Raw genomic sequence first — 25,513 nt, 5'->3', positions numbered from 1 at the left:
TATCATTGTACTAGTTTTATAATCTCTATTTTTTTTCTTTAACATTAATACTGTATAACATGTTATATGTCCTAATTTTCTGTAGACACTGAAATTTGTTGAATCTGAGTATGCCTGGTTAGGTGTAAGAGAGGGCCTGAAGGCCCTAATCTTGCCAGGTAAAATAAATGCATAAATAAATAAATAATTCGAACTGCTTTAAACCTGGTCGAGCGACAACGCACAAGCCTGGCGTTAGCGTCTTCGACCACAGAGGCGGGGAAAGCCGTAGGTAGGTGACGAGCTAACATCTTTAATCTCTCCGTAAAAGAGGGGGAAGGGGGGGGGGGGTGGAGAGCAGTCCACATAATTAAGTGAGCCCCACCTGTCATTTCGGACATTTGCGTGGTCTTTCGTGAAGTAAGAAACAGTCAACTGACAACAATGATTTGATCTTAGTCATAATTTTTCTTTCTTTCGTTGCATAATGTTTGAGATACGTTAGAACTAGGATTTTATAATTTTCGTTTAAGTTTATGGCGCCAACACTTAACACAGAGATTTTCCTTATGGCTTTTCTCTTTTTTTGTGGATTATATTCCACATTCAGTGAATGCCGGCCTCGATATCAGCGTTGTATCTTTTGTATGTATATGTGTGTTACGCACTTTTTGCTCTATTTGCGATTTCACAAACGCATTTGAGTAGTTCGTGGTTTTAATGAGAACGTGAAGACCGACGGTCGTCAGCAAGGGTTTAGGCTAAAGTTGACCAAGTAACAAACATGAGGATAAGAATTGGTAGATACTGGCGAGGAGCAGATACGTTTTTCATGGAATTAGCGAGCACTCTTGGTTATGATAGCAAGGATGAGGTCACGGTCGCCTCACGTCATGCTAAAGCTACAGTAAAAATAAAAAAATACAGGATTGCGGAGAAAGATAGGCCGGACACGCTGCCACAGAAACAGACTCGATTTTGCTTGCGGATGTTAACTCCAAGTAGAAGATAGGAGCAGGAAGGCATAGATTTTACTGTATTACAATTTTCGACAGGAATCAATGAGAGGAAAGTAAGACTAGAAAAGATGATTGCAGGAATTTGACACAAAAACTGGAAGAGTTTAGGAAGAGGTAAGAAGAGAAAGGCTAGGAAGGAAGCCAAAGAAGGAGCAGCGGAGACTAGGAGGGAAGGAAAATAAACTAGGAAAGTGGCAGAAGAGACAAAGGAAGAGGCTAGGGAAGTGGAGGAGGAAGCAGAAAGGACGAGAAGAGAAATCAAGCAAGGTTAGAAGGTTCAAATGGTTCAAATGGCTCTGAGCACTATGGGACTTAGAACTACTTAAACCTTACCAAACCTAAGGACATCACACACATCCATGCCCGAGGCAGGATTCGAATCTGCGACCGTAGCGGTCGCGCGGTTCCAGACTGTAGCGTCTACAACCGCTCGGCCACTCCGGCGGGCAAGGTTAGAATGTATAAGTAAATAAGTCATAGAAAAAGTTAGGGCATTTAGAAAGTAATTTAGGGACAAATAAGAAATAGCATTAGCAGAAACGAAACAAGACAGGAAAGTAGCGAAGGAAGCAAAGGCTGAAGCTACAGAGAGCAGGAAAGAATCGCAAGCGGTTAAAATGATAGCTACGGAGGTAAAAAAAAGGTGGAGGAAGAAACTTGATAGATTAGAACAACCTCCAGTCATGGAATGAGACCTTGAGAACATTAGCGCTAAGCAAGAGGTGTAAGAGGAACGTACAGGAGGGAAAGAAGGTCGTGATTTTTATTGATTGCTTTACGTGTGGGGTGGCTCTCTCGGTAGTACGTCGACTGTCTGCGCAGGGTGAGGCCGTAAGCGAGGCGCTGTACAGCTGCGGCTGGGTGGAGGCGCCCGCCCGCTTCAGGCGCGCCATGAGGATCGTCATGTGCTGCGCGCAGCGGCCGCTCTCCCTCACCGCGGGCCGAGTGTACGCCATCAACAGGGCCACATTCATCTCTGTGAGTACCACTCCACTCTTTGGTAGGGCTCTGGCTGTCAGGTACAAGGTGTTCAGCCACGACAGCCTGGTACTGCCAATACCAGGGAGGCTGCTTCGTATCGCCGCTTTCGGTCTGGCGCGTTCCTCGTACTGCGGCAGGTGCTAGAGGTGACGGAAGTAGGAACGGCCTTCGAAAGGAGCCTAAGAAATTCGTTCAGACAGTGAATCACCTGATACCACCCGTCTGCTTTAAACCGTGATGTAGTTACATTAACTGCCACGTTTTCCACCACTCAACTATCATCATTTTGCATTTGATTTTGAACTTCTTATTACTTCATTAGACAGTAAAGGACAGTGTCATCTGCAAACAGTTTAACAGAGCTGCTCAGGTTGTCTTGCAAAGTGCTTATGCAGGGTGTAACAGGTATATGTGCAGATATTTTTATATAAGGAAACTGAATATGTGCATACATCAAAGTCATGGTTGTTTTTTCTCTGCGACGAACACCCTTCCCACAAAACGTCATAAGCCCTACGACTAGATATTGTCTGCATGGTCGTACTGCACCACGCCTCTCAGTATAGATTAACTGTTTTGTGTCCACACATCCACACTTCAACACCTGACCTCCTGCCCAGGGAAAATTAAGCATTAATGGCTTGCTCTTGCCAGATGTACTGACTGGTGTGCATACTGTAAGACCTGCAGCACACACACCGTCAGATTATTTGACTTGTCGCTCTAACGAAGTAAGAAAGTGTCAGCAATATGTCTCGTGGACTTATCGTGGGTTGTTTATCTTCTGCCGTTTGGTCAGACGATAGAAATGCCACTTGCACGCTTAGAGTGACCAACTATTCTCACACATATCTCTGATACTTGACAAAAGTGTCTATACATTTATCTTGATGGCTGTGTACAGGAATATGGTAATCTTATTAGGTGCAGACTGAAACTTGACTATAGACTGGTACAGACAAATGTAGAACTCGTACAGACTGGTACAGACTAATGCAGACTGGTACAGACTGATGCAGACAAATGCAGACTGACTAATTGGAGGTCTGTACACTTGTTATAATAACTCGCGCGTTCATGTATCACTGCGCGAGTGTGATCCGTGAGGAGAAAAGGTTCTACGTTAGCCGCAATCTCATTGGCTGCGTTACATATTAATAAGCGGATCGGCGGAAGCAGAATTTTGTGCGTCTCTATGGCAGCGCCATCTTGTAGTGGGGAACCGGATGAGCGCTGTGCCTGCGCTGTTGTGCTTAACGGGGCGCGCTCTAGTGGGAAAGTTGTGTACCCGCTGACTACGTGGAACTATGTACACAACACTGACCATCCTAAAAACATACATATAGCTACTAATGGCTATAATTAATATTATGAAAATGACCTAAATATTGATGCGAAGTTGTTCAGTACATTGTAATCATTCACCACTGGAAATATCACTACCTGTACGCATTACACCCTGCTGCTGTTGTGGTCTTCAGTCCGAAAACTAGTTTGATGCAGCTCTCTATGCATCAACTCTGATCCTCACCCCATCCTTTCCTCCGTCCTTTCCCTGGGCTCCCTCTTCCTCCTCCCTTCCATCCTGTGTTTTCTCCCCGCCCAACCTCTCCCTTTCTCCCTCCCCCTCCCCAAGTCCTTTTGTATTCCCCTCCTCTGCCTTCCCCACTCCCTGGCACGTCTGCTCAGCACCCCCCACCCCTCTTATGGGTCCTCATTCTCCATTGGCTCCTTTCCCCCCTCCCCCCTTCACTTTTCCTCTCCTTCCCCCCTTTTTTATTTTCCCATCATCTGTCCAGTTCCCCCCCCCCCCCCCCCCCCACCTGCTCTCGGCTGTGGTATGTCATATTTGTGCCAACTTTTTAGTGCAGTGTTTAAGTGAGTGTTCAGTGTTGTGCGTCTTTCCACAGTGTTGCGAACAGAAATCATGCTGTCGCTGGGTGTGCATTCTATATCTCTTGAGAACAGAAACTAGACTGTCGCCTTGTTTTTTAATTGTCTGTCATTTTTCTGCTTCCTGTGTATTTTCTTAGCATCATCAACCCTGTGTTTTATGTTCTAAGTTCCAGAATTTTCTGCTATTTTACCTTTAAGTCACCGATTTTATCGCTAACTGTTATTTTTTATTATCTTCATCTTTTTAAAACAAATTCTGTGGGCTGAAGAGCGCGTAGTAAGCTGCTGCCAGCCCACCCCATTCAGGGGGAATCGAAACTCAATAAAGGGGGAAAAAAACTCTCTATGCAACTCTATCCTGTGCGAGCCTCTCCAACTCTAAATAACTATTGTAACCTACATACTTCTGGCTCTGCTTAGTGTATTCATCTCTAGGTCTCGCTCTACGGTTTTTACCCCACCAAATTTCCCTCCACGACTAAACTGATGATCCCTTGACGTCTCAGAATGTGTCCTATCAACCAAGCCCTTCTTTTGGTCAAATTTTGGTCTCCCGAATTCTATTCAGTATCTCCGCATTAGTTACGTAATCCACCCGTCTAATCTTCAACATTATTCTCTAGCACCACATTTCAAAAGCTTCTATTTTTTTTTTTTTTTGTCCAAACCGTCTATCGGCCATGTTTCACTTGTTCGCTGTGCTGGATGATAGTCGGTCAAACAAATTTTAGGGAAATGGTTTAAAAAATTTATTTCAAAGACCCCCAGTCAAATCTTTACAAGTTTTCTTCGAGAACAGCTTCCTCTGTGCCTACGTGACACAAGTTGCCTGCCTTTCAGCACCGAGGCAGTTCAGTCCAGCTAAAGCTGCTGACGAGAGATGTCCTGAGCTCTCTGCTGAAATTGCTAGCGAATTCACGCCATTGGTTTTAGCCAATAGCGTGTGTGGGACACAGGTCACACATGTAGACGCTGGAGGATTCTGCGGAGCAGAACACGGTTGCTTCGTTCTCTTGATATCCAGACATCGACTAGTACAGACGTTATTCTGGGGAGGCAGAGCCGCCAGCTCTAAGCCGTGTGGCCGGCCACCAACATAACATGAACCACCACCCCTTCCGGTGCCCACCTATTTAGTTGTTCGTCCTCCTAGAGTGGCCTACAACTGGTAACGTCCTCCCTAGGCGCGACGCTCGTGTTCAGTACAGCAAAATATATTCTCTTTTTTGACGAAGTTTCCTGTTTTGTCATTTAACGTCCGCCCGGGATGCCCACTCACAAGTCCTGCCACTCGACCTCCTGTATATTGTTGTCATAAGCCGGATGAAACAACCCTCCTCCCTCTCCCTGCACATATACATTGGTGAGAGAAACGCGATTCATTCCCACCGTTCGGTCCCTTTTACTTTTGGTCATATTTGACGTTGTGTGGTCGGACAGTATTCGCTACTGTTTGCTGCGAGCCGAGCTTGGTTGCTGCAGCGCGTCGGCCATGATGCCGCTCCAGACGATGTGTCCGCACGTCAGCCCCCAGGGCGTAGTCCAGTGCTGCCTGCCGCTCTAACATGTGCACACTGAGAACAGCGAGTCGCGCCTCTCAGCACTCAGCACAAGCCGGCCGCATTAGACAGTCGTAGCTGGCGCAGCTTCTCAGTCGCTGCCAGGTTACACTGAGCAGGGCGCCGAGTTAGGAAGAAACTGCATGATGCGTCCGTGCCGCTGAGGCTCACGGGGCTCATAGGAGCGCCGCCCACTGTCTGCGCCGCTTCCCTGCCACTACATCGTCCACTGAAGCCGCCCGTTGGCTGACTGCAGCGTGGCAGGTCAAGAACCATTGCATCCACGCATCGGGCGAGATGTCCACGTCGCGGACCATTTTGCTGCTGGTGTTGCTCACTAGCTATGTGACCCACCTGCCACCGAGCCGCCCCACGTTCGCCACCAGTCAACCCCTCGCTGCCATCTGCGGAAGGGTCCTGGCCTCAACGCCCGGGTCTCGTACTTTCGCCGCCGTGCAGCCAGCCGCCGCGACGCCAATGCCGCAGCTACGCGGGTACCGCGTGCGTACGGCCCTGGCGCGTTGGCCTCAGCCGCCGCCACCGCCGCCGACGCATACTGTGCGTCGCGACGCGTCGAAGTTTGTAAGTGTTGTGATGTACTGAGGCACCACAGCCATTTGCTCAGAGAACAACGCAGTGAGCGAATAGGGATTCTCAAGCAATAAATTATAGTATAAATTTTGAATATTATATATAGTTATTGCCTTTAGAGTTTTGACGTGTCTTTACTTACAAGAACGATTCAAACTTTAAATTTTTGTGAGTGCAGTTATCGGGAGGGACGTTGAATCTATAATTGTTGCTAGATAAGCACTTCAGATGTATGTTGTTTGGATAGTTAATGCCTGTGTAATTTAAACTCATAATCCCGTTGAGCCTGTGGACTGCAGTGAATTTCTTATCTTTGATTTAAATTCTGTTCTCGTAGAAGTATTGCGTGGTTAGTTGTTGAGATGAGAAGTTTCAAGGCGTATGTTTCTGAGAACTTTCAATTAATCTCCACGGATTTGTAATTGTAACGTATGTTCAGCAACGATAGAAGCTCCCAGCCGTTCATGCCATTTTATTCCTTTTACTTTTCGCGTCATAATTCCATTCTTTTTTCTTTCATCTTCCCTCTAAGCATAATTTCTGCGCCCCTGATGAAAGTAGGTTCCTACTCCTTGCTCTACAGACGTGAGCGCTTCAAGGGTTCTGCAACCCCCTGTGCCTCCATACCGCGTCTGCAATATTTCCGAAGTCGTTGGCGCAATAAATCGTTGTACTTTGATGGAAGTGTGTTTTTATTGCAAGACCAGGCCAGATGCTAAATCTTCTTTCTCGTCTCTCTACATGCTCTTTCACGATCTGTTGTTGTTTTTCCGTCCATGCCTTCCGTTTCTCGTAACGGGCAGATGCTAAAATTGGTTAAGCCAATGCACGAAGCTAAGATGTATAAACCTATGAACCGTAATAAGAGTTATAATGAATGTTGAAAGAGACCTGATCTTTTGTACGCCTGTAAGTTATTAAGTAAAGATACGACGACTTTCGGCTATTATCCCCCAGAGGAGAGAGGAGTATTTTTGATGTGAAGAGATGTATGAGGTTGTTTTTTAAAGGTTGTCTGCGAGCAGCAAGAGGTCCTGTGGCTGATGTGGTTGTAGGTAATTATGTGCAGAGAAGAGTTCCTATCAGTTGTTTTAAGTTATGTTATTTCTGTTGTATAGATAATGTTTTGTCATGGAAGCTGAGATGGATACAATGAAAGCTAATTATGTTGCTAACTGTATGAGACAAGACGACTGAGTGACGATATAAGATCTATTTTTCCTGTCGCCCCCAGAGGTCAGAGTAGAACAGTGGACCATGCTTAATTTTACCATGCAGCTAGTTTCCAGTCGAGTCAATGTGTTTCCGAAATCTTTTAAAATGCAGCATCATGTTACCAGTCAAAGAATACTGTAGGCGGAGATCACATTATATGAACACGTGGACCGCTACAGCTGTCGCGTGCGATAAGCCAGCCACGTAAACACGTTACGATTTCTCTCCCACTTCTTCGTCTTGTCTGTCGTAATTAAATCCAATTTTCATATATTCTTATGATTTATAAGTCATTTATGGCATAGGTTTTGAGTGACAATGTACTGAGAGCATTATAACGTGTATAAATTTTAAATGGTTGCAAACGTTAATAGTTAATAATGGTCCATGTGCATACCTACTTGTACTTTGTGGGGAGCTTAGATATTTCTCAAGATTCTCATCTGCTGTATAGATCTATGTAATTTGATTATATGAAGAAATTATGCAGCTTTTTTGTAGATGCTTGATATACTCTATTTCATTCGTAAATCTGTTTTGTTGACAAGCATTTTGTTTCGAAATAATGCATTAAGTTTACCTTATTAAAGTTTTTCCGTAATTCTACTTTTTACAAGCCTGCTTTGTTGAGTGTTTCGTTTTGTTGCTAAACAAAGAATGTTCAGCCCCTCTTTTCGGTGTCCATTCTGTTTGTCTTTTACTGTTCAATAGATTGTGCTAAGAATTTTCATCTAGCTTTCGTAACTAATGTTTTACTGCTTTGCAGGTAAGCTAATTCCACTGACGCTTCAGAAGCTCCGTTATTTTCTTTCAGGGCGCCACTCGTAAGGGTTAAAAGTAACTGCATGTATTTAATTCTCATGTCCGCCGAAATGACCGTTTCCCTACAGTCTCTCTTTATAAAACTGTCCTAACCTTTGTCCAGTGAAATTAAAATTTGATTTTCTCTTACGTACGTGTTTTACACGGTATGAAGTGCTGCAGTGCTCTATCACACTCCAACACCTACGCATCAAAATTTTCGTCGTGTTGAGGTGACTCTATTGTAGTTCTTATACAGACGAATAGCTAACACGACTGGCCAGCGTTTTTTTAATTCTGTGTTTGCTGAAATTCAACACTGAGATTCTCTGAGAGATGCACTCTATCACCTGTTTCTGTTTCAAATCTAAAACAGGTACTGTCCTGACGGTCCGAGCTAATCCTTGTGGACCTTTCTTTTTATCACATAAAAGTTAAGATCCTTTCATGTACAAATATAAAAAATGTAAAGTCAGACGAAAGCTGGCAAGACATATTTCTTTCTTGAACTTTGTCGTCATAGAGGAAAAAATTGAGGTTGTAACCGATCCTGATTTTCTGTTGACAATCCAAGAAGTGCTGTTTCTGGCCTTGTTCTTCAGTATTTCTTGTTATAATATTAGTTATGCAGAACATTTCGTTAATAATTACCGTAACAAGCTTGTAGAACACTGTGGTTGAGTGACACCATTGGGAAAAATTTTGTTATCGTGAGCACTAGGTCTTGTGCAAATATACTAGGCGTTATGGTGAGATCTTAAACTCCTGGTGTATTTTCTCATTTTACCTCCATAGATAACAGAAATTAATAATTTTTCGTGTGTTTTCCTGCCACAGGGGCAGAATGGTACTGAATCAGCGGATTGCAGATTAACACAGTGTTGACTGGTGAGCAGTATTCTTACGTAAGATAATGGATATTAACTACTTGTCATAGATCTTTTCAATCTCCCCAACCCCCCCCCCCCCCCCCCCCCCGCCCCCGAGCTCAGGGGTGTGAAACGTCATAACGACAGAAAGGTGTGGTTTGGGAGAGAGGGACGACTCACATCGAAGCGTGCGCAGAAACATAGGCAACTGTGTCAGAACTTTATTTTGTTGTCAGAGTTCGCATCTCCCTCTGAAAATATCTTACAATTTAAAACGTGTTTGGAAGCTATAACCGCCATTTGACTGTACAACAGAATTTATTTCACATTTTAGATTTCGGCCTAAGGCCATTTTCAAGTGTTACAAGATTCAAAACTAATTAGACTCGAGTGGAAATCTATATTGTCGAATAAAACCTGTTATACAGTCAAATGGCGGTTATATCTTTCAAAAAGTTTTATATGACTGTGGCTCCACACCAAAGTAAAATCCTAAACCTCTGTCTTACCATTATATGATTCATCTGAAACCTTCCGTTGCCCTCCAGGTATCTGTCACGCATACAGCCTTCTCTTATGATTCTTAAACCATCTGCGATGATTAAATTATGGTCTGAAAAAAATTCTACCAGGTGGCTCCATCTTTCATTCCTTTCCCGGTGTCCGTATTCACCTGCTATTTTTCCTTCTCCTCCTTTTCTTGTTATGTAATTCCAGTCCGCCACAACACTGAAATTTTCATCTTTCTGTTATTTCATCATACGTCTCTTCAATCTCTTCATCATCTACAGAGTTAGCAGGCATATAAACTTGTACTGCTGATGCAGGCATGGGCTTCGTGTGTCTCTTGGCTACGCTAATGTGTTCACTTTACTGTTCATAGCAGCTTATCCGCATTCCTATTTTCTCATTCGTTATTAAACCTACTCAGCTTCCGTGGTGAGTCTGGTGTTGGTGCCACTTACTTACATCAGGCTCCTCTATTTTTATCTTTCCTATCTCGCCATCCTCGGCCTGTCCTTGTTATTTTGCGTCCCCGAAGCTCTTAGGTCTCTAGGGCTATCGCATCTTTCATTTTCCGTCCTCTTCCTGTTACATATTGTCAACGGCTTGGAAGACGGAGGAGGGCAGTCTGCAAAGCCTCAACGATGGAAAGGGCGGATGAACCACATTTTCAACAAAAAAGAAGTCCTAACTCGCAAGTGCAGCGAAGATGGAGACCATCGGTATGGTGTAGTTGGCAGATAATTGAAATAATAATCATAAAAAAGTTGCGTCTGTTCTCCATGTCAGGAGAGGCCTAAATTAATGCTGGCAGCAGCTTCTGAAATGATTGGCGACACACTTTGTGACAAGCCGGCCGTAAATCCACCATCCTTATGGAAATGCTATCCAAATGTTTTGGTACCACTGTTAGGGCGCCCTCGAAAGCGACCGTCGTTGGCAGGGCCCTGTCAGTGTATGCAAGCATTATCTTCCAAGGCCTGCGACGGCTAAACAAGAGAGCCCACACTCTGTCTCATTTAACAAAGTCGGAATTATGACTGCAGCGAACTAGCTAAGGCACACGGAAAGAGGTGTATTGATGTCTGTGCAGTTCAAGAAACAAGATGGAGTGGGAAAAAGTCGTATAACATTGATATACCGCTGAACAACCAACGGCGCCGGCGTTGTCGTATCAGCGAAATTCGATGGTTCTGTCTATGAGCTGCAGCGTTACGGCGACTGCTTTATGACAGCTGCCTACATTGCAGACAGACGAAAAATCCACTTCTTCAGTGCCTGTGCCCCACAAACCGACCTGAGTGCGCAAACCAAAGATGCCTTCTGGGCACTGCTTGACGAGAAGACTACAGAAGTCCTAGCAGCAGACTGCTCCATAGTCGGTGTTGATCTGAATGGACACGTCGGGCAACGGAAGAAAGATCCTGACGCAAATGGTGGACATGGGTATGGAGAGAACAACGATGAAGCCAGCGAATCATCGATTATGCAGAAACTCATGACTTAGTCATAACAAACAATTGGTTCAAAAAATGCAAAATACACCTAATCACCTATTATACTCGATCAAATGCAACTCCGATAGCCTATGTCCTAGTAAGACGTCAGAAGCTCGAAGATATGTTAGACGCGAAAGTTGTCTCACATGAAACTGTCGCAATGTCAACACCGACCAAATTCTAATCTTAGAATAAACCCAGGACAGGATTCTCTGCCAGAAAAGGAACATAAAGAATCAAATGGTTGCGCTTCAAGGAGAAGAAGGCTGACGTTATGAGAGAAATAATCGAGCTACCAATTACCACAGTCGTAGGTATCTGGACTAAATTGAAGACCTTTGTTCACGAAGCTGCAGGCCTATTCACGGAACAACGAAACGAGGACGACGAAGGATCATTAAACAACTTGGCTATGGAATTACGATATTAAGAATACCGTACGCAAGAAGAAAAAAAAATTGCCACGAGTTTCTTGCAGACAAAAGATTATTCAATTGGAATGCTAACAGACGATCCCGTAGAAAGGCGAAGGAAGTCATTGCAGTCACAAAACAAAACGGGTATTCAGATCTTTACACTAAACAAGAGACACGCAAAGGAGAAAGTGACATTTACTGACTAGCCAAATCAAAACATTGGAAAACGGAAGACATCCATCACCTTTACGGCATCAACGACGCAACGGGTGAGCTGTTGGTCGACAGAAAGAAAGCAAGGGAACGCTGGCGGAACTACTTTGAGAGACTTTCTACCGAGGAATTTCCCCATCCACCAGCACCAACCATGTCATATGTTGAAGGGATTAGTTAAGGAAATTAACATTGCCGAAGCTGAGGCTGCTCTGAAGGAGATGAAAAGATGGAATTCCACTGGCCCCCGATGACCTCCCAACAGTGTTATGGTGTTCTCCACAGTGGAATGAGGCACGTTATGTAAAAGATCTTTTCAATCAGATTATTAAAGAATGTAGAACACCAACAGACTGCTAGTAGAGCATCACTTAACGAGTCTTCAAAAAAGAAAGGAAGGCGTACTGAGTGTTCTGATTACCGCCCGATCACATTACTGAGCCATGCGATGAAGATTCTTTCACGTATTCACGACAAAAGGATACATGAAACAACTCATATCACTAGGAACCAAGCTGGATTTGTAAGAAATTGTGGCACAACTGACGCAAGATTCCGATGGGAAACTATTTTACCTCCAAAATAGTTAATTCAAGAGGATGTTATCATCATTTAACCACACAGCAGAGCTGCATGCCCCCGTGAAAAGATAGGGCTGTAGGTTCCCCTTGCTTTCAGCCGTTCGCAATACCAGCACAGCAAGGCCGTTTTGGTTGATGTTACAAGCCCAGATCAGTCAGTCATCCAGACTATTGCCGCTGCAGCTACCGAAAAGGTTTCTGCCCCTCTTCAGGAACCGCATGAATGTTTGGGCTCTCAACAGATACTCCTTCCTTGTGGTTGCACTTACAGTATGACTACCTTTATCGTTGACGCAGGCAAGTCACACCACTGACGTCAAGGCCTGTGGTCCATCTACTCTGTATAGATGAAGAATAGGTAAGGGTGAAAACCAGATATCAGTTCTGTTTTAATTTGTTGACTTTCCGTGAATTACTACGGTCTTTGACCTTTCTGACAACAAATCAGGAATCCAGTCGCACGACTTACATGATATTCCGTGGGCGCGCAATTTCATCAGAAGCAGGAACGGTGTCAAAAGCCAGTAAGGAACCATGTACAGACCCAACCAATGTTGAGACCCCTATCGATAGCACTCATTACTTTGTATGAAAAAAGATCTAGTTGTGTTTCAAAAGAACGATATTTCCTGAATCCTTGATGACTTTGAGTCAGTATATCCTTTTTCTTTTTTTCAATATAATTCATAACATTTGAAGAGAGTTTGTGTTCGAAAATCCTGATGCAAATTGACATCGGTGATATGGGTCTGTAATTCAGCGGATTGTATTTGTGCTACAGACGCACATGAAAACACTGCATCCTGGTACATATACACGTAGTGAAGGTTGAAACTTTTGATAATTGCTTGAAAACGCCTGACGGTCGAAATTGGCTAATAACACAGACAATAAATAGATTACAACCTGCTTGCCCCATGTTTTTGTCTTTGAAACGTACTGAGGCAGTGGTCACCCATAAGACCAAAATTCTAAATACTGTTATTTCCTTTTTTATGACCTGAATATTTCGTCCATCGGAGACGTCTGTTCTTTGCACCAACACCAGTCATGTAAGCAAACACGTCTCCACCTGAAGATGATGGTGTGAACAATCGGAACGCATAGTCACAAAATAAACAAGCGACTGACGCAGAAACTCCTTTATTTGTACTGGTGTGACATGTGCTTCTCTCCATTATTAAGGTACGAGACGAGTGAAGTGGTGTGGCGCAGTGGTTAGCACACTGGGATCGCGCGTGGGAAGATGACTTCAGATCTGCGTCCAGATATCCAGATTTAGGCTTTCGGTGAGTTTCCTAAATCGCTCCAAGCAATTGACGGAATGGGCCCTTTTAAGGGCGCTGCCGATTTCCTTCCACATCGTTAAACCGTTTTCCTTCCTTTTAGGTACAGATATTTATTACTGCCAAGTTTTTAGTGTATCAGAATGGTCATGTTGGGACCTGATTGCATAAATTCCAGACCGGAAGCTGCACATTTCTTAAGCCGTTTCCCTACGCCAAGGATATATACTTCTAAATGACTCATATTGGCAGCTGTTCTTGATTCGAATTCTGGAATATCCGCCTCGTCTTATTTGATGAAGGAAAGTCGCAAAACCATGTATAGAACCTCTGCTTTAGTGGTTCAGTCCTTTACTGCGAGTAGTCACCCTTATTTCAACAGCTTCCTTCAGAACATGGTGCCAAAATAACGTGATCTGTCGTTCATATTTCGTTGAGTCCTCTGTAGTTAAACAGTGTTGCGCTACGGCCGATTTTGTTGATTGCTTTTGTGTCTCCTGTTCTATTGACACCTTATTTCAAAAGTCCTCACATTTCGTCCTATGTAGGCCTTAACGTGTTTGTAAGGAACACGATAGACATCCGCTTTACGGAGCGTCAGGTTCTTTAACCGTAAGTAATAATAAATGAGTTGTCGGAGGTAGATGGAAAACACATATAAATTTACGCCAAGTCAATATTCTGCCGAGTGAGGTCTATACTTAGCCGACGTACAACGTATTTTCCGTTGTCTTAAACTCCATGTGGTGTTCGGTATGTTGGGCCTAAAACCAGTTACTTGGAAGCCGTTGGGGGCGTCTCCACCGTATCCGTTCTTAGTCATTGCATTCTTAAGGTGGCTGAGTATCGAAACTTTTGCTTGGTGTTATAGAAATATGATAAAAATCAGGTAGACTGATAAAATAAGGAATGAGGAGCATTTACACATCAGAGAATGACGTCCGTGGTACTACAGGGAGCATTAGTGGATAAAAGCTGGAGCGGGTATAACAAATGAAGCGTTATGGCTACTTTTAGTACTAACCGAAGTTTTCAGTACCATCTTCTTTTCAGTAATGCTTATTTCGATTCTCGACTACAGCAGGAAGAGAGTCAAGTTTCTCATTTCTGCGTTTATGAAATTTTATAATTTTCCAAATTTGTCTGCAAAGGTAAAAATATATTTCCATGTTGCTGTGAGATAATATTTTACTATGAAAATTGGTTACCCTACTGATTTCGGTTTGTATTGCTGTCAACACAAATTGGATTATGTACTAATGCAAAATATGGCCTGGTTTTTGTTTTCTCTTCATTTATAGCAAAGTACATGTATTTCGAATATTTTTCCAAATGTAATTTACATAGTTTTCCATAAAGTTTTCTAACCACTAAATATAAAACCATTGCTACATTTCAGAAACTCATGTATATATTTCATCAATAATTATTAATTACATATTTTGCAAAATCTAAATAACTAGCACCCTATAACTACATGTGTTATATTCCATAATTTTTAAAGTCATGACAAATAATTATTTGGAACAATCTATATTACTATTTTCATCTTTATATTTTTGTAAACATCAAAATATGCATTTGTGTTTAAATTGTGCGCCTACAAGAAGCTCCTGTTCGAATACATGTATCTGAAACTGCACCAAAGCGATCACTTCAGTTCATTTCAGTTCCTCAAGTCAGTGGAGACACATCTTGTCAGCCTCTTTGTGCTGGATGACTGGTCTGAATTTCTACAGTCGCAATATGTTAAAATATGCAATTAAAATTTGTGTCATGATATTTACTATGAAACTAATATCCAGGGTCTTAGAGCTACTTCTAGACTGAGTACGAAAAGCCTGAAATCTGGAATTCCAACAAAAATGAATATAATTTTTACCCACATAATTATTCATCTACAAACTTCTAGTTATTGTTATCTCTTTCCACGTAAATTGGGTATGTAATGAAAGCACTATTAGTTAAAAATGCTAGAAGAGTACATTTTTATGACACTAAGTTTTAGCAGAGATTTTGATGCAGAAGAGAAATGAGCACCATTATATGCGGATCCATAGTCCAAGATCCAGTACGTATTACTGAAGACACTCAAAACATTTCATGTTTAAGAAGAAGGAAGAAAAATATACATGTTTCTAAAAATTTGTTAATCAGCAGCAAGAAGAAGAGAGTACTAGAAGTAAACTGGATATAAGAAAGGTAAAAATACAGATGAAGTAGGTATGAATAATAATCACTGACTCTCAATGAAAGTTATAAAACCATTAGAAGAATAATAAGCTTAGCTCTACAAGAAATGAAATCTTAAAACATGTGCCTTTTGGTTTTATTGGTTTTTGGAGTTAAAATTATGGTCTAGTCTGAAGATATGCACAGTGAAACAGTAGGGAATGTGTCAGATCTGAATTAGACTAAAGAGGGAGCACAAGAGATAAAGAATCCAAACTAGGCAAGATTATTGGAAACATTTTTGCTGAAAACAATAATTAGTTGCATGAAATGAAGTTAGCAATAATAGACAAGAGTGAACACTTAGAGATTTAATTGTTGGAACACAATAATCAGTTAAGTGAACTGAAGTCTGAAATGAAAATTTTTCAAAGACAAAATTAGACAGTGAATATTAGATAAGACTAATCAAATTACAGAAGTAAAAAGCTATTGCGAGTCTAGGGTGAGTGTACATGACAGTGACAATAGTTTTGTTGAAGGAGAGGATCCAGTTGAGGCCACCAGTAATGTTGTTGTACAAGATCATGATTTAAGCAGTAGTGTAACAGTAGAACTAAGCAGTGCATTTGTTGATACAGTATCACCAATTGCAAGATTACCTGTCATCCCAAATAGGAAAACTTCCTATTACACACAAACCTGTTATCAGAAAATGAGTTGAAAGCAAATCTGAAAAACTAGCGATCTATATATTGAATATATGAACAGGACCAAAGATTAAAGTGTCTGCATGTTATATCTGTACAGCGAAGAACTATTGGCTATTTTAAGGTCTTTTGAAATTATTTACTTTTAAGATGGTTTGAAAAAAACTAAAAACTATTTTTGGCAACATATTGTAATTATGGAAATATATTGTTACTTTTTAGTAACATACTTACATACAGATTCAAATAAGTTCAGTTAAAAACACCTTTACGTTGTCTCCTTGGTAATATGTGGTAAAATGCTATATATGGAAGCGTTATAACATTGGGTTGCTAGTAAAACTATGACAATATTTGAAACTGATGGAGTACAGGAAAATGGTGGTGAAAAACGCTAATAAAGATATGCCCAGGGTGTCACGAGTTATGTTTGTGATTAGCATATGGTGAACTGAAGGTCTGGAAGCTAAAGCACTATTACTTCTAAAATTTTCTCTTTCCATCCTGCAGGTGTTCTCAAAGTCATGCGTTTAACCTTTCAAATTATCTTCTGCTATCGATTTGTTGGCTTCTTGTGTGGAAATCCTGTAATAAGTATAGCAATTTTATCTGATAAAAATAATCTCAATAGCAGGGAAAATTATGTAGTATTTGAATCTACTGAATCTTAAAGTTTCTTGTTTGTTAAAAGTTACAGTTTAATTCTGAGTAAGTTTAAAAACTCTTTGGACATGAAATAAGTGTTGTTGCACATTGAAATGTTATTCTGTATTAATTTCAGGAGGGTTAATGAACAATAATTTGGTTGTATGTGGGGAACGTCTCTGCTCCGTTCAAACAAATTTAGCATCAAGTATGGTTTATTTACACAGAGAGGAGGTGTCCCATATTTACCTCAGTTGGAATGTGTAGAATGTAAATAGATGTGAAGTATCACTGCTTTTGGAGAATTTTTGTGCAGTTTGCAAAAGAATTTTGGTTTTTGTAATACGAAAAGTCAGACTGAAAATTTTACTATTTTATTGCGATTATAGCTAGCCATTTAATATGGCTACTGTGAAAGCATCTGAAGTATCAGTGTGAGAAAGTGAAGGACATGGAGACGCTTTAGTTCTCATAAACTGTATCAAATTTGCTTCTATACTCACACCATTGTAAAAGGTTAGTAGTAAAGATGTTTATCAGGTCACAACAGTGACCATATTGTCAGAATTAAGAGCTGTATAAGTACTTAAAAGAAATGCTTCAAGAATAAGTTGATATGTGAGAGGTTTCTTGGTTTCAGGAATATACTATGATGTTATGGTATGAGAATGATCTTCAGAACACTTTTATATTTGAGATAATATGATACAGTTTTGTGGAAACTATGGAGAAGAATTATTTCATGATTACGATATTAGGTGACAGATGATGGAGAGTTGACGAAATTATGGTGATTTATCAGGTGATAATTATCAGGGGATTTTAAGTAATAGTTAAGATTAATGATGGTAAGTTGATGGTGTATTGTATCTCTACACGCTCATTGAGCAGAGTAATGCTTTTCTTGAAGCAGGAGCATTTTTTTCTATGTGTTGAAGTTAAATTTTGGTCTATGGAAACTGGTATTAGGTATTTGCTATGGGTCTGACATGTCTCAAGTATTTTAATTCCACTTGACTAATTTATAACGATGGCATTATTCGGATGTGAAAATTATAATAATGATCTATGTGAAATAATGGTCATATGGCTATAGCTGACTAGAAATAGATACCAACTGCATCCAATTTTTTAAAAAAAATCCTATCAATTTGTAGGTAAAGTAAAAGAACAGAAGCCTGAAAAAGTACTTGAAGATTATGCAAATACAATTTCTTTGAAAAAAATTGGAATGGTTTTTGCAGTTCTCAGTAATGATGTGGAAGATGTGTCCAATTTGTGTAGGGCTTGCTATGAAGCCAGGTTCTTTAGTTCAAGGTTCTTTGGGGGTATTTAAAACACAATGTGTGATTATAACTTGTCTTTACATTTTAAAAGATAAATATTTAGCACAATGTTGAAACAAGTATCATTTTCCATTTGCTTTTGTAGTAACATTTTCTGAAAATAGATGTGCATTCCTTGTTTGATTAAACATTCTTGCAAGAACAGTTTTACTATGTGATAAATTTCTTAGCTATTATATGACTCTCGATAGAAGAGCTATTTAGAATATAACTGTAATAGTGGGCCAGGAAAAATTGGCTTCATAAAATTTTTCAGTTTTGTATTACTAGGTCTTCTCATTGTAATATGCTTTCTTGTAAACAGTTTTCTACAGTTTTTGAAAAATTGTGACAGTTAGTTGAATTTTAGTCCAAACCGCTACCAATTACACTGAATAAAAGATCTTGCAAGTTTTTTGAATGATAATCAATCCAGTTTGCATAATAATTTTTTCTATTTACAGCTAAGTTTCATGTTTCAGTAAAGATTTGTAACATTATGTTATATAAATTATGTAATCAACACCCAATGCCAAAAAATCTAAGACAGTTTTTGCCTACAAGTACGCCAGAATTCCAACCAAATGCAGTGACAAAATATTTTCAGCTGTGTGTTTGATATGACCGGACAGAGCGTAATAGAAACGGAACTGAAGATGATTTCATTCAGGCTAAGGCTGACACATGTCAAAATGACGCAATTCCCAGATAAAAGGCTGTGTATACAGTGTAGAAACAATCAAAATGAACCGGAATAATAAAGATCATTTTCGTTGAACATGTAAATAAATTATTACTTTCCTTTATATTATCTTCATCATTGAAAGAAAAATTATGGACCAATAAGTTCATCTCCATTTGTAGAAGTGATAAAACAATTTTAAATATTGTAAATTTCTATTTTCTTTGTTGATTCATTGATAAGGAAAGGTCAAAAGATAGTGTCTCTGATTGGTAATCGAAAAGTCCTTGATCCCAACTTCGAACCCCACCTCCGCATAAATTCTGAATAAATAGCATCCAAATAGTGTCTCATGGCATATGGCATAAGATGTCACTCTCATTCTGCGAACAATCTTGTCAAAGATGGAGGATGAGCAGACAGAGATTCAGAGCAAGTTTGCCTTTTGGATTAGTAACTGTCCCTAAAGTTGGAAGAACCAGCAATGACCAGTGGCATGAAGAAGCAGAAGGCACTGCAAATCACTGCATTAAAGAAGACACACAATGCGTGTCCACAGGACATATGGCCTGTAATCGAGAAACTGTCTTCATGATCTCTCCATTGGCAAAAGTTGTCAACAAGTCAACCACTCAGACCTCCAGGAGCCTACTGCCGAGGGGGAGGCACCATGCGAAACATATTGAAAAACCAGTCAAAGGATAACATTCTATGAGTTAGGGCATGGAATGTCAGAAATTTGAACATGGTAGGGAACCAAAAATCTCTGAAAAGCGGAACGCTAACGTTTAGTCTAAATATAGTGGGTATCAGGGAAGTGAAATGGAAAGAAGACAAAGATTTATGGTCAGACAAGTTTAGGGCAATATCAACAGCAGTAGAAAATGGAATAATAGAAGTAAGATTAGTTTTAAAAAGGAATGTGAGACATAGAGTGAGTTACTGTGATCAGCTCAGTGATAGGATTGTTCTCATCAGAATGGACAGCAAACCAACACCGACAACTGTAGTTCAGGTATTCATGCCGACGACACAAGCAGAAAATCAGGAGATAGAGAAAGTATATAAGGATATTGAGTGGGTAATTCAGTATGTAAAGACAGATGAGAATATAATTGTCATGGGGACTTGGAATGCTGTTGTATGGGAAGGAGTAAAAGAAAGGGTTATGAGAGATTATGCACTTGGTGGTAGGAATCAGAGAGGAGAGAGATTTATTGGTTTCTGCAGTACTTTTCAGATGGAAAAACATATATTGTAATTAGTTATGTGAAATTTATAATTTACTATCTGCTTTTAATGACATACTCTGAGTTATGAAAAAGTATGCAAAATGTTTTACATCCAAGCATAAATTTTATGCCATTTAAAACCAAAGTTTTTCTTTATTTCCTGAACATTCTTTTAAAGAATCATTGTAGTTAAATCTAAAGACGATTTGCCTTAAAAATTTTACACTAGCGAACTTTTCAAATTGTGGATTGACAAACTTTTATAAAATCGTATGCTCCACAGAGTCATGTAATCACATTCTTATTATAAGCTCAACATTGTGTGAGCGGATTTCATAACAAAGAGTTAAGAAAATGTTCTGGGTAATGCTTCTTCACTTTCATTAGGAAAGCAATGTCATCAGAATTACTTAACAATGGTGTCCTTTCTGAAATTTGCAGTACAATCTTCTGTTCAGTAATGATTATTGAAATTTTTGGCTAAAAAAGTACGAGTGTCAAATGTAGGTTTTACAACCTAGACTATTTTTGTCTACTGAAAATCTATCACAGCAGCTGCACCATGGCAATAGAGTATGAGGATTTATAATGAGACGAATGTTTCTCTATTAGTGATGTTATACATTTTGCATTTTCGAAATTTTATATCTTTCCACATTCGTCTATCAAGTAATAGCGGTTTTTACATTTCTGGGAGATAATGTCGCGCTATGAATATTAGTTGTCCTATTGATTCCGCTCTGTAATGATGTGAATCCAAATTGCAATATGTACTTTTACAAAATGTGGCCTGATCTCTCCATTGGCAAAAGTTGTCAACAAGTCAACCATTCGGACCGCCAGGAGCCTACTGCCGAGGGGGAGATAATTCATACCAAAGGCCATATATTTCTAATGTTTTTCCAAGTGCAATTTACATAATTTTCCATAAAGTTTTATTATTCGCAAAGTAGAAAACTATTTGTATAATGAAAAGACTTGAGAAATTTTTTCAGTGATGTTTATTAATTTATGTTTTGTAAAAGCTAAATACATATTGCATTATTTATGCAGTATTTTCAATAATTTTAATGATTGTGCATCACAGTTATTTAAAACCATCTATATTACTATTTTCATGCTTGTATTTTTGTGAACATCAGAAGATGCAAATTGTTGAATCTATTCATTTAGTTTGAACAGAAAATTAATGCAACAATTAATTTGGTCAATTACCGCTTCTAGAACACGCCAGAAGGTCACATTCTAGTGGATACATCTGAATCCAAGCCAAAACAACCACTTCTAGATTTCAGTTCCTCAAGTCAGTGAGACACATCTTGTGAGATTTTTGTCTGACATTAAATGTATTGCATAGTTAGTTCATGTAGAAACTCTTTTTAGAACAAAAAGGAAGGTTGGTGTGAATTTAAACTGTCTCAACATGTCAAAATGTGTAATTAAAGTTTGTGTTGTGTGGGCAGAATATACAGTTTGGAACTTCGGCGAAGACGAGTATAAATTTCACTCACATTATCATTCATCTACGAAATTTTAGCTAACGTTGTCTCTTTCCACGTAAATCAGGTATGTACTGAATTAATTAGCAATTAAAAGTGCTGGAAGAGTTCATTAATATGACATTAATATTCAGCAGTGACTATTATGTAGAAAAGAGAATAATAAGAGGAGGGCCATGCAAAAGTATCTAGAAGACTTATAACTTAAAAGAAAATAAAACATGTTTACGGTTAACCTATACATCTGTTACGTACTGGCAACAGAGCGTGGTTGTACGGATTGTGGCCAGATGATTGCTAATATTCGATTGTCCCTAAACTGAATTTAAGAAACTGTCCTGAATTTTCTTTCCCCGTTTGATTTATTATTGTCGGATGTACTTTTCTCTGTGTGCTGGGCTACGGACTTAACTCAGGCAGGCGTCAGATTCCGCCCTTGCGTTGTGGGAGGCTTCGGTTTAGCTGGTTGTTCTCTCTGCTCCTTCAGAGAAAGAGATGACTGCGGCAGTGTCCCATATTGAAGCCATGTTGGAGTAAATGGTTTCTATATGTTCTTTCTTTGAATGGCTTAAGTTCAAGCCAGCTACAATAACTACCTATAGCAAATATTTGGAGGCATTATATGATGCTGGTGGCAGAGTGGGGGGTTAGCGATTTGTCATTGTGTTAAAATGGAGGCACTGGAATTTTGTAAGCGTGTGACTCGCATGCTAACAGGTAAAATGGTTAATGAACAAGGGATCGGTTTGTCCATTTACTGGAAACCCCACTCAGATGGCTGAACTGGGTGTCAGCAGTATTGATCTGCTTGTCAATCTGCCTCGCCCTATCCACCGTGCTATGAAGGAAGAAGGCGAGTTCTTGGGCGGTACGTCGTCTCAAATTATTTTTGTTGTTGTTGTTGTGCTTTTTGATAGAGCTGCAGAACGAAGGTGAGATTTATAGGCTATTGGATGAGCAGTGTTACCGTCTTCTGTAGCCACTGGTTTTCGGTCGCTTCAGCTATTGGCAAAGACTCTAGTATTACTGATTTCATTGCCAATGTTTGCATTAAATTTGTATCAGCTATGAACTTACAAGAACTGATTAGGATTCACTACATGCACATACATAGCGAGCAGAAGCTCCTCTGCGAGTACGTCAGTAGCGCTCGACGTGTTGCTCAAGCATTCTATTTACCGCACCACGAAACCGAGAATGTCATTAAAAATGACGATAGCCGGCCTTTGTGGCCGAACGGTTCTAGGTACTTCAGTCTGAAACCACGCGACCGCTACGTCGCAGGTTCGAAACCTGCCTCGGGCATGGATGTGTGTGATGCCCTTAGGTTAGTTAAGTTTAAGTAGTTATATGTTCAAGGGACTGATGACCTCAGAAGTTAAGTCCCATAGTGCTCAGAACCATGTGAACCAACCAAAAATGACGATAAAACCATTTCCGTTTGCGAACGTTGTTGCAGTGTGCTTGCAAGCCAGTGCGGTTGTATAAGCATCGAAGTGTAGTAAGAGTTCATTGGGACCATCGAAAGGAAACTTTTTCATCGCCCACGAACGGAAATATTTGCAACACCAAAAATTAATTTATCTATAGTTATTAAATTTCGTCAATAAATTTGTCAAGGTGACATATTTAAGTGATTCACATTGCAATATCACAAGTTAACGAAAGCGCGAAATAAGCCGTTGAAAGTTCAAATGTAATAACTGATGTAACTGCCAGAATGCTGTACCATGCACACAAAGGTGCAAGTATTGTGTCGTACAGGTGTGGGATGTCAGTTTGCAGGATGGAATTCTATGCCTATTGCACTTGGTCGGCTAATACAGGGGCGATTAACACTGGTTGTGGATAACGTTTTAGTTTTCATCCAATTATGTCCAGTATGTGTCGCCTGTAGACAGGCCTGAACAGGCCAAGGCGACATGGTGGCACTGTGTAGAGCATATTGGGTTAGAACAGTGGTATGTGGCCGATTGTTATCGTGTTGGAAAATTCTGTTCATGAGTGGCAGCAAAAAAAAAACAAAAAGGCAAATCATCAGACTGACGTAAAATTTCTCGGTATGGGTGCGGGGTATAACCACGAGAACGCTCCTGCTGATATATGATATCGTACCCAGACCATAGCTCCAGGAGTGGGTCCATTGAGTCTTGCATACAGACAGGATCGTTGCAGGCGCTCACTTGGCCCTCTTCTGACCAACACACGGCCATCACTGGTAGCGAGTCAGAACAAGTTTTCAGCAGAGAACACAACAGACCTCCACCTTGTCTCGGATGAGTTCTCGCTTGACACCACTGAAATCACAAATGGCGATGGTTAGAGGACAGTGGAATGCACTCTGCACGGCATCTAGGTCGGATCTGTTCTTGAAGTAACCGATTTGTAACAGTCCTTTGTGTCTCCGGGATACCAACTGCTGCTCAAATTGCTTCTGCAGATACAGTACGAAACGCCGCAGCCATACGCCGGACATAATTGTCTTCTGGGGAGTAACGCTTCAAACAGTCTGTGCTTTGAACCTTTCCTGGGAGTCCAGTATTAAATTCATATGCACCCTCTCGGTAGTGCAACGTATTGTCGTGACCACTGCTATCACTAATGATATACAGTAGCTACATTCCAGCCAGTCTTTCTGTAGTATCGCAGAAGGAATATCAAGCTTCTCGTAGCCCTATTTAGACAACCTCGTTCAAACTCAGTGAGGTGTTGATAATGGCTTCTCTGAAGCTTTAAATTCTTTCTTGACGAACATCAACTCTAAACGTCCAAAGGTAACTAAGGCTCACAACCGTTACAGCCTACATATAAAGCAAACCTAACCTGCATTTTTACAGTGGCGCTATTAGCGATTGGCGCAAACTTTGAAGAAACGTCGTGTACCATCTTTCCTTTTTGTCACACAACTTCTCCTACGTGTTGCGACTTTTTCTCCGTCAGTGTATATTAGAATGTATCGTGCCACATGATAGTTCACGCGTACTTATCGCGTCTACGTGACCTTGCTAGTTAGAGCTCCAACTACCTATTCAGCAAGTTGAAAATATCAGACAGGTGGGTGAGCAGCGCCGTGTTAAACACGGAATACGAGAGGCAGGTGTTTTGCTTGAGGAAAGGGGTGCTGGTGATATTAGTTCCCGATTGACCGGTAAACGTTTTGAATGTAGCAGTACCAGCCATTTTCGGGGGAGACCTCCCAATTTTAGTTTCGCTTAAATCTGACAGGGCCAGATGACTAAATAGTGGGTCTGTGCCGCAGGAAGTTTACTGTGAAAGGTTCCTCGTTGTGTAATAGAATAGTCTACGCTTCAAATCTCCACGTTCTTTTAATTTATGTGACTCTATGTGAATATAAATGACGAACTATACCGTGTCTCTTGGATTCGGACTGTTATGTGTAGTTGGACAGCGAAGCTTTTTATTCTGTCACTTGTGCTGGGTATAAAAGAGCTCAATTTTTAAAACTCCCAACGACCAACAAATACAGTTCTTAGACGAATTATGATACTGCGGACTGGTAATTTCATTTGGAAATTTAGGTTTAATGTGGTACGTGGTTTAGCTGCTCCAGTTATGGCGGCTTCTGATTTTATTCAGCCAACTGATCTTATAGAGGATTGGAGGGAGAGGAAATTTACCTTTGGTTTTACTCAGAGCAGACCATATTATTTTCACAGCATTGTTTCTTTTTTTCCGTTTGAAATTGGTTACCGGTGACCAGTTTGAATACCTCTTGCTTCAACAAGCTATCCAACTGTGAGAGTATATGGGTCCTGTCCCGACGCGATTACCAATAAATATAGGTGACAAAGCAAACTGAGTAGTTCACTTATTACTCA

General features: G+C 40.5%; 1 protein-coding gene across 1 annotated transcript in view; it reads left to right on the top strand.

The window, feature by feature from the left end:
- The window catches only part of LOC126456207 (uncharacterized), a 44,598-nt gene extending 39,159 nt beyond the window's left edge, over positions 1–5,439 (top strand). The window contains exons 3-4 of the mRNA XM_050091961.1: positions 1,821–2,116; positions 5,316–5,439. Coding sequence (XP_049947918.1) covers positions 1,821–2,116; positions 5,316–5,439 — 420 coding nt within the window. The remainder of the gene's footprint in view (positions 1–1,820; positions 2,117–5,315) is intronic.
- Positions 5,440–25,513: the final 20,074 nt, after the last annotated feature.

The sequence above is a fragment of the Schistocerca serialis genome, chromosome 2, assembly GCF_023864345.2.
Source record: "Schistocerca serialis cubense isolate TAMUIC-IGC-003099 chromosome 2, iqSchSeri2.2, whole genome shotgun sequence".
NCBI lineage: Eukaryota > Metazoa > Arthropoda > Insecta > Orthoptera > Acrididae > Schistocerca > Schistocerca serialis.
The sequence above is the reverse complement of the archived record's forward strand: the minus strand, read 5'-3'. Positions and strand labels throughout refer to the sequence as shown.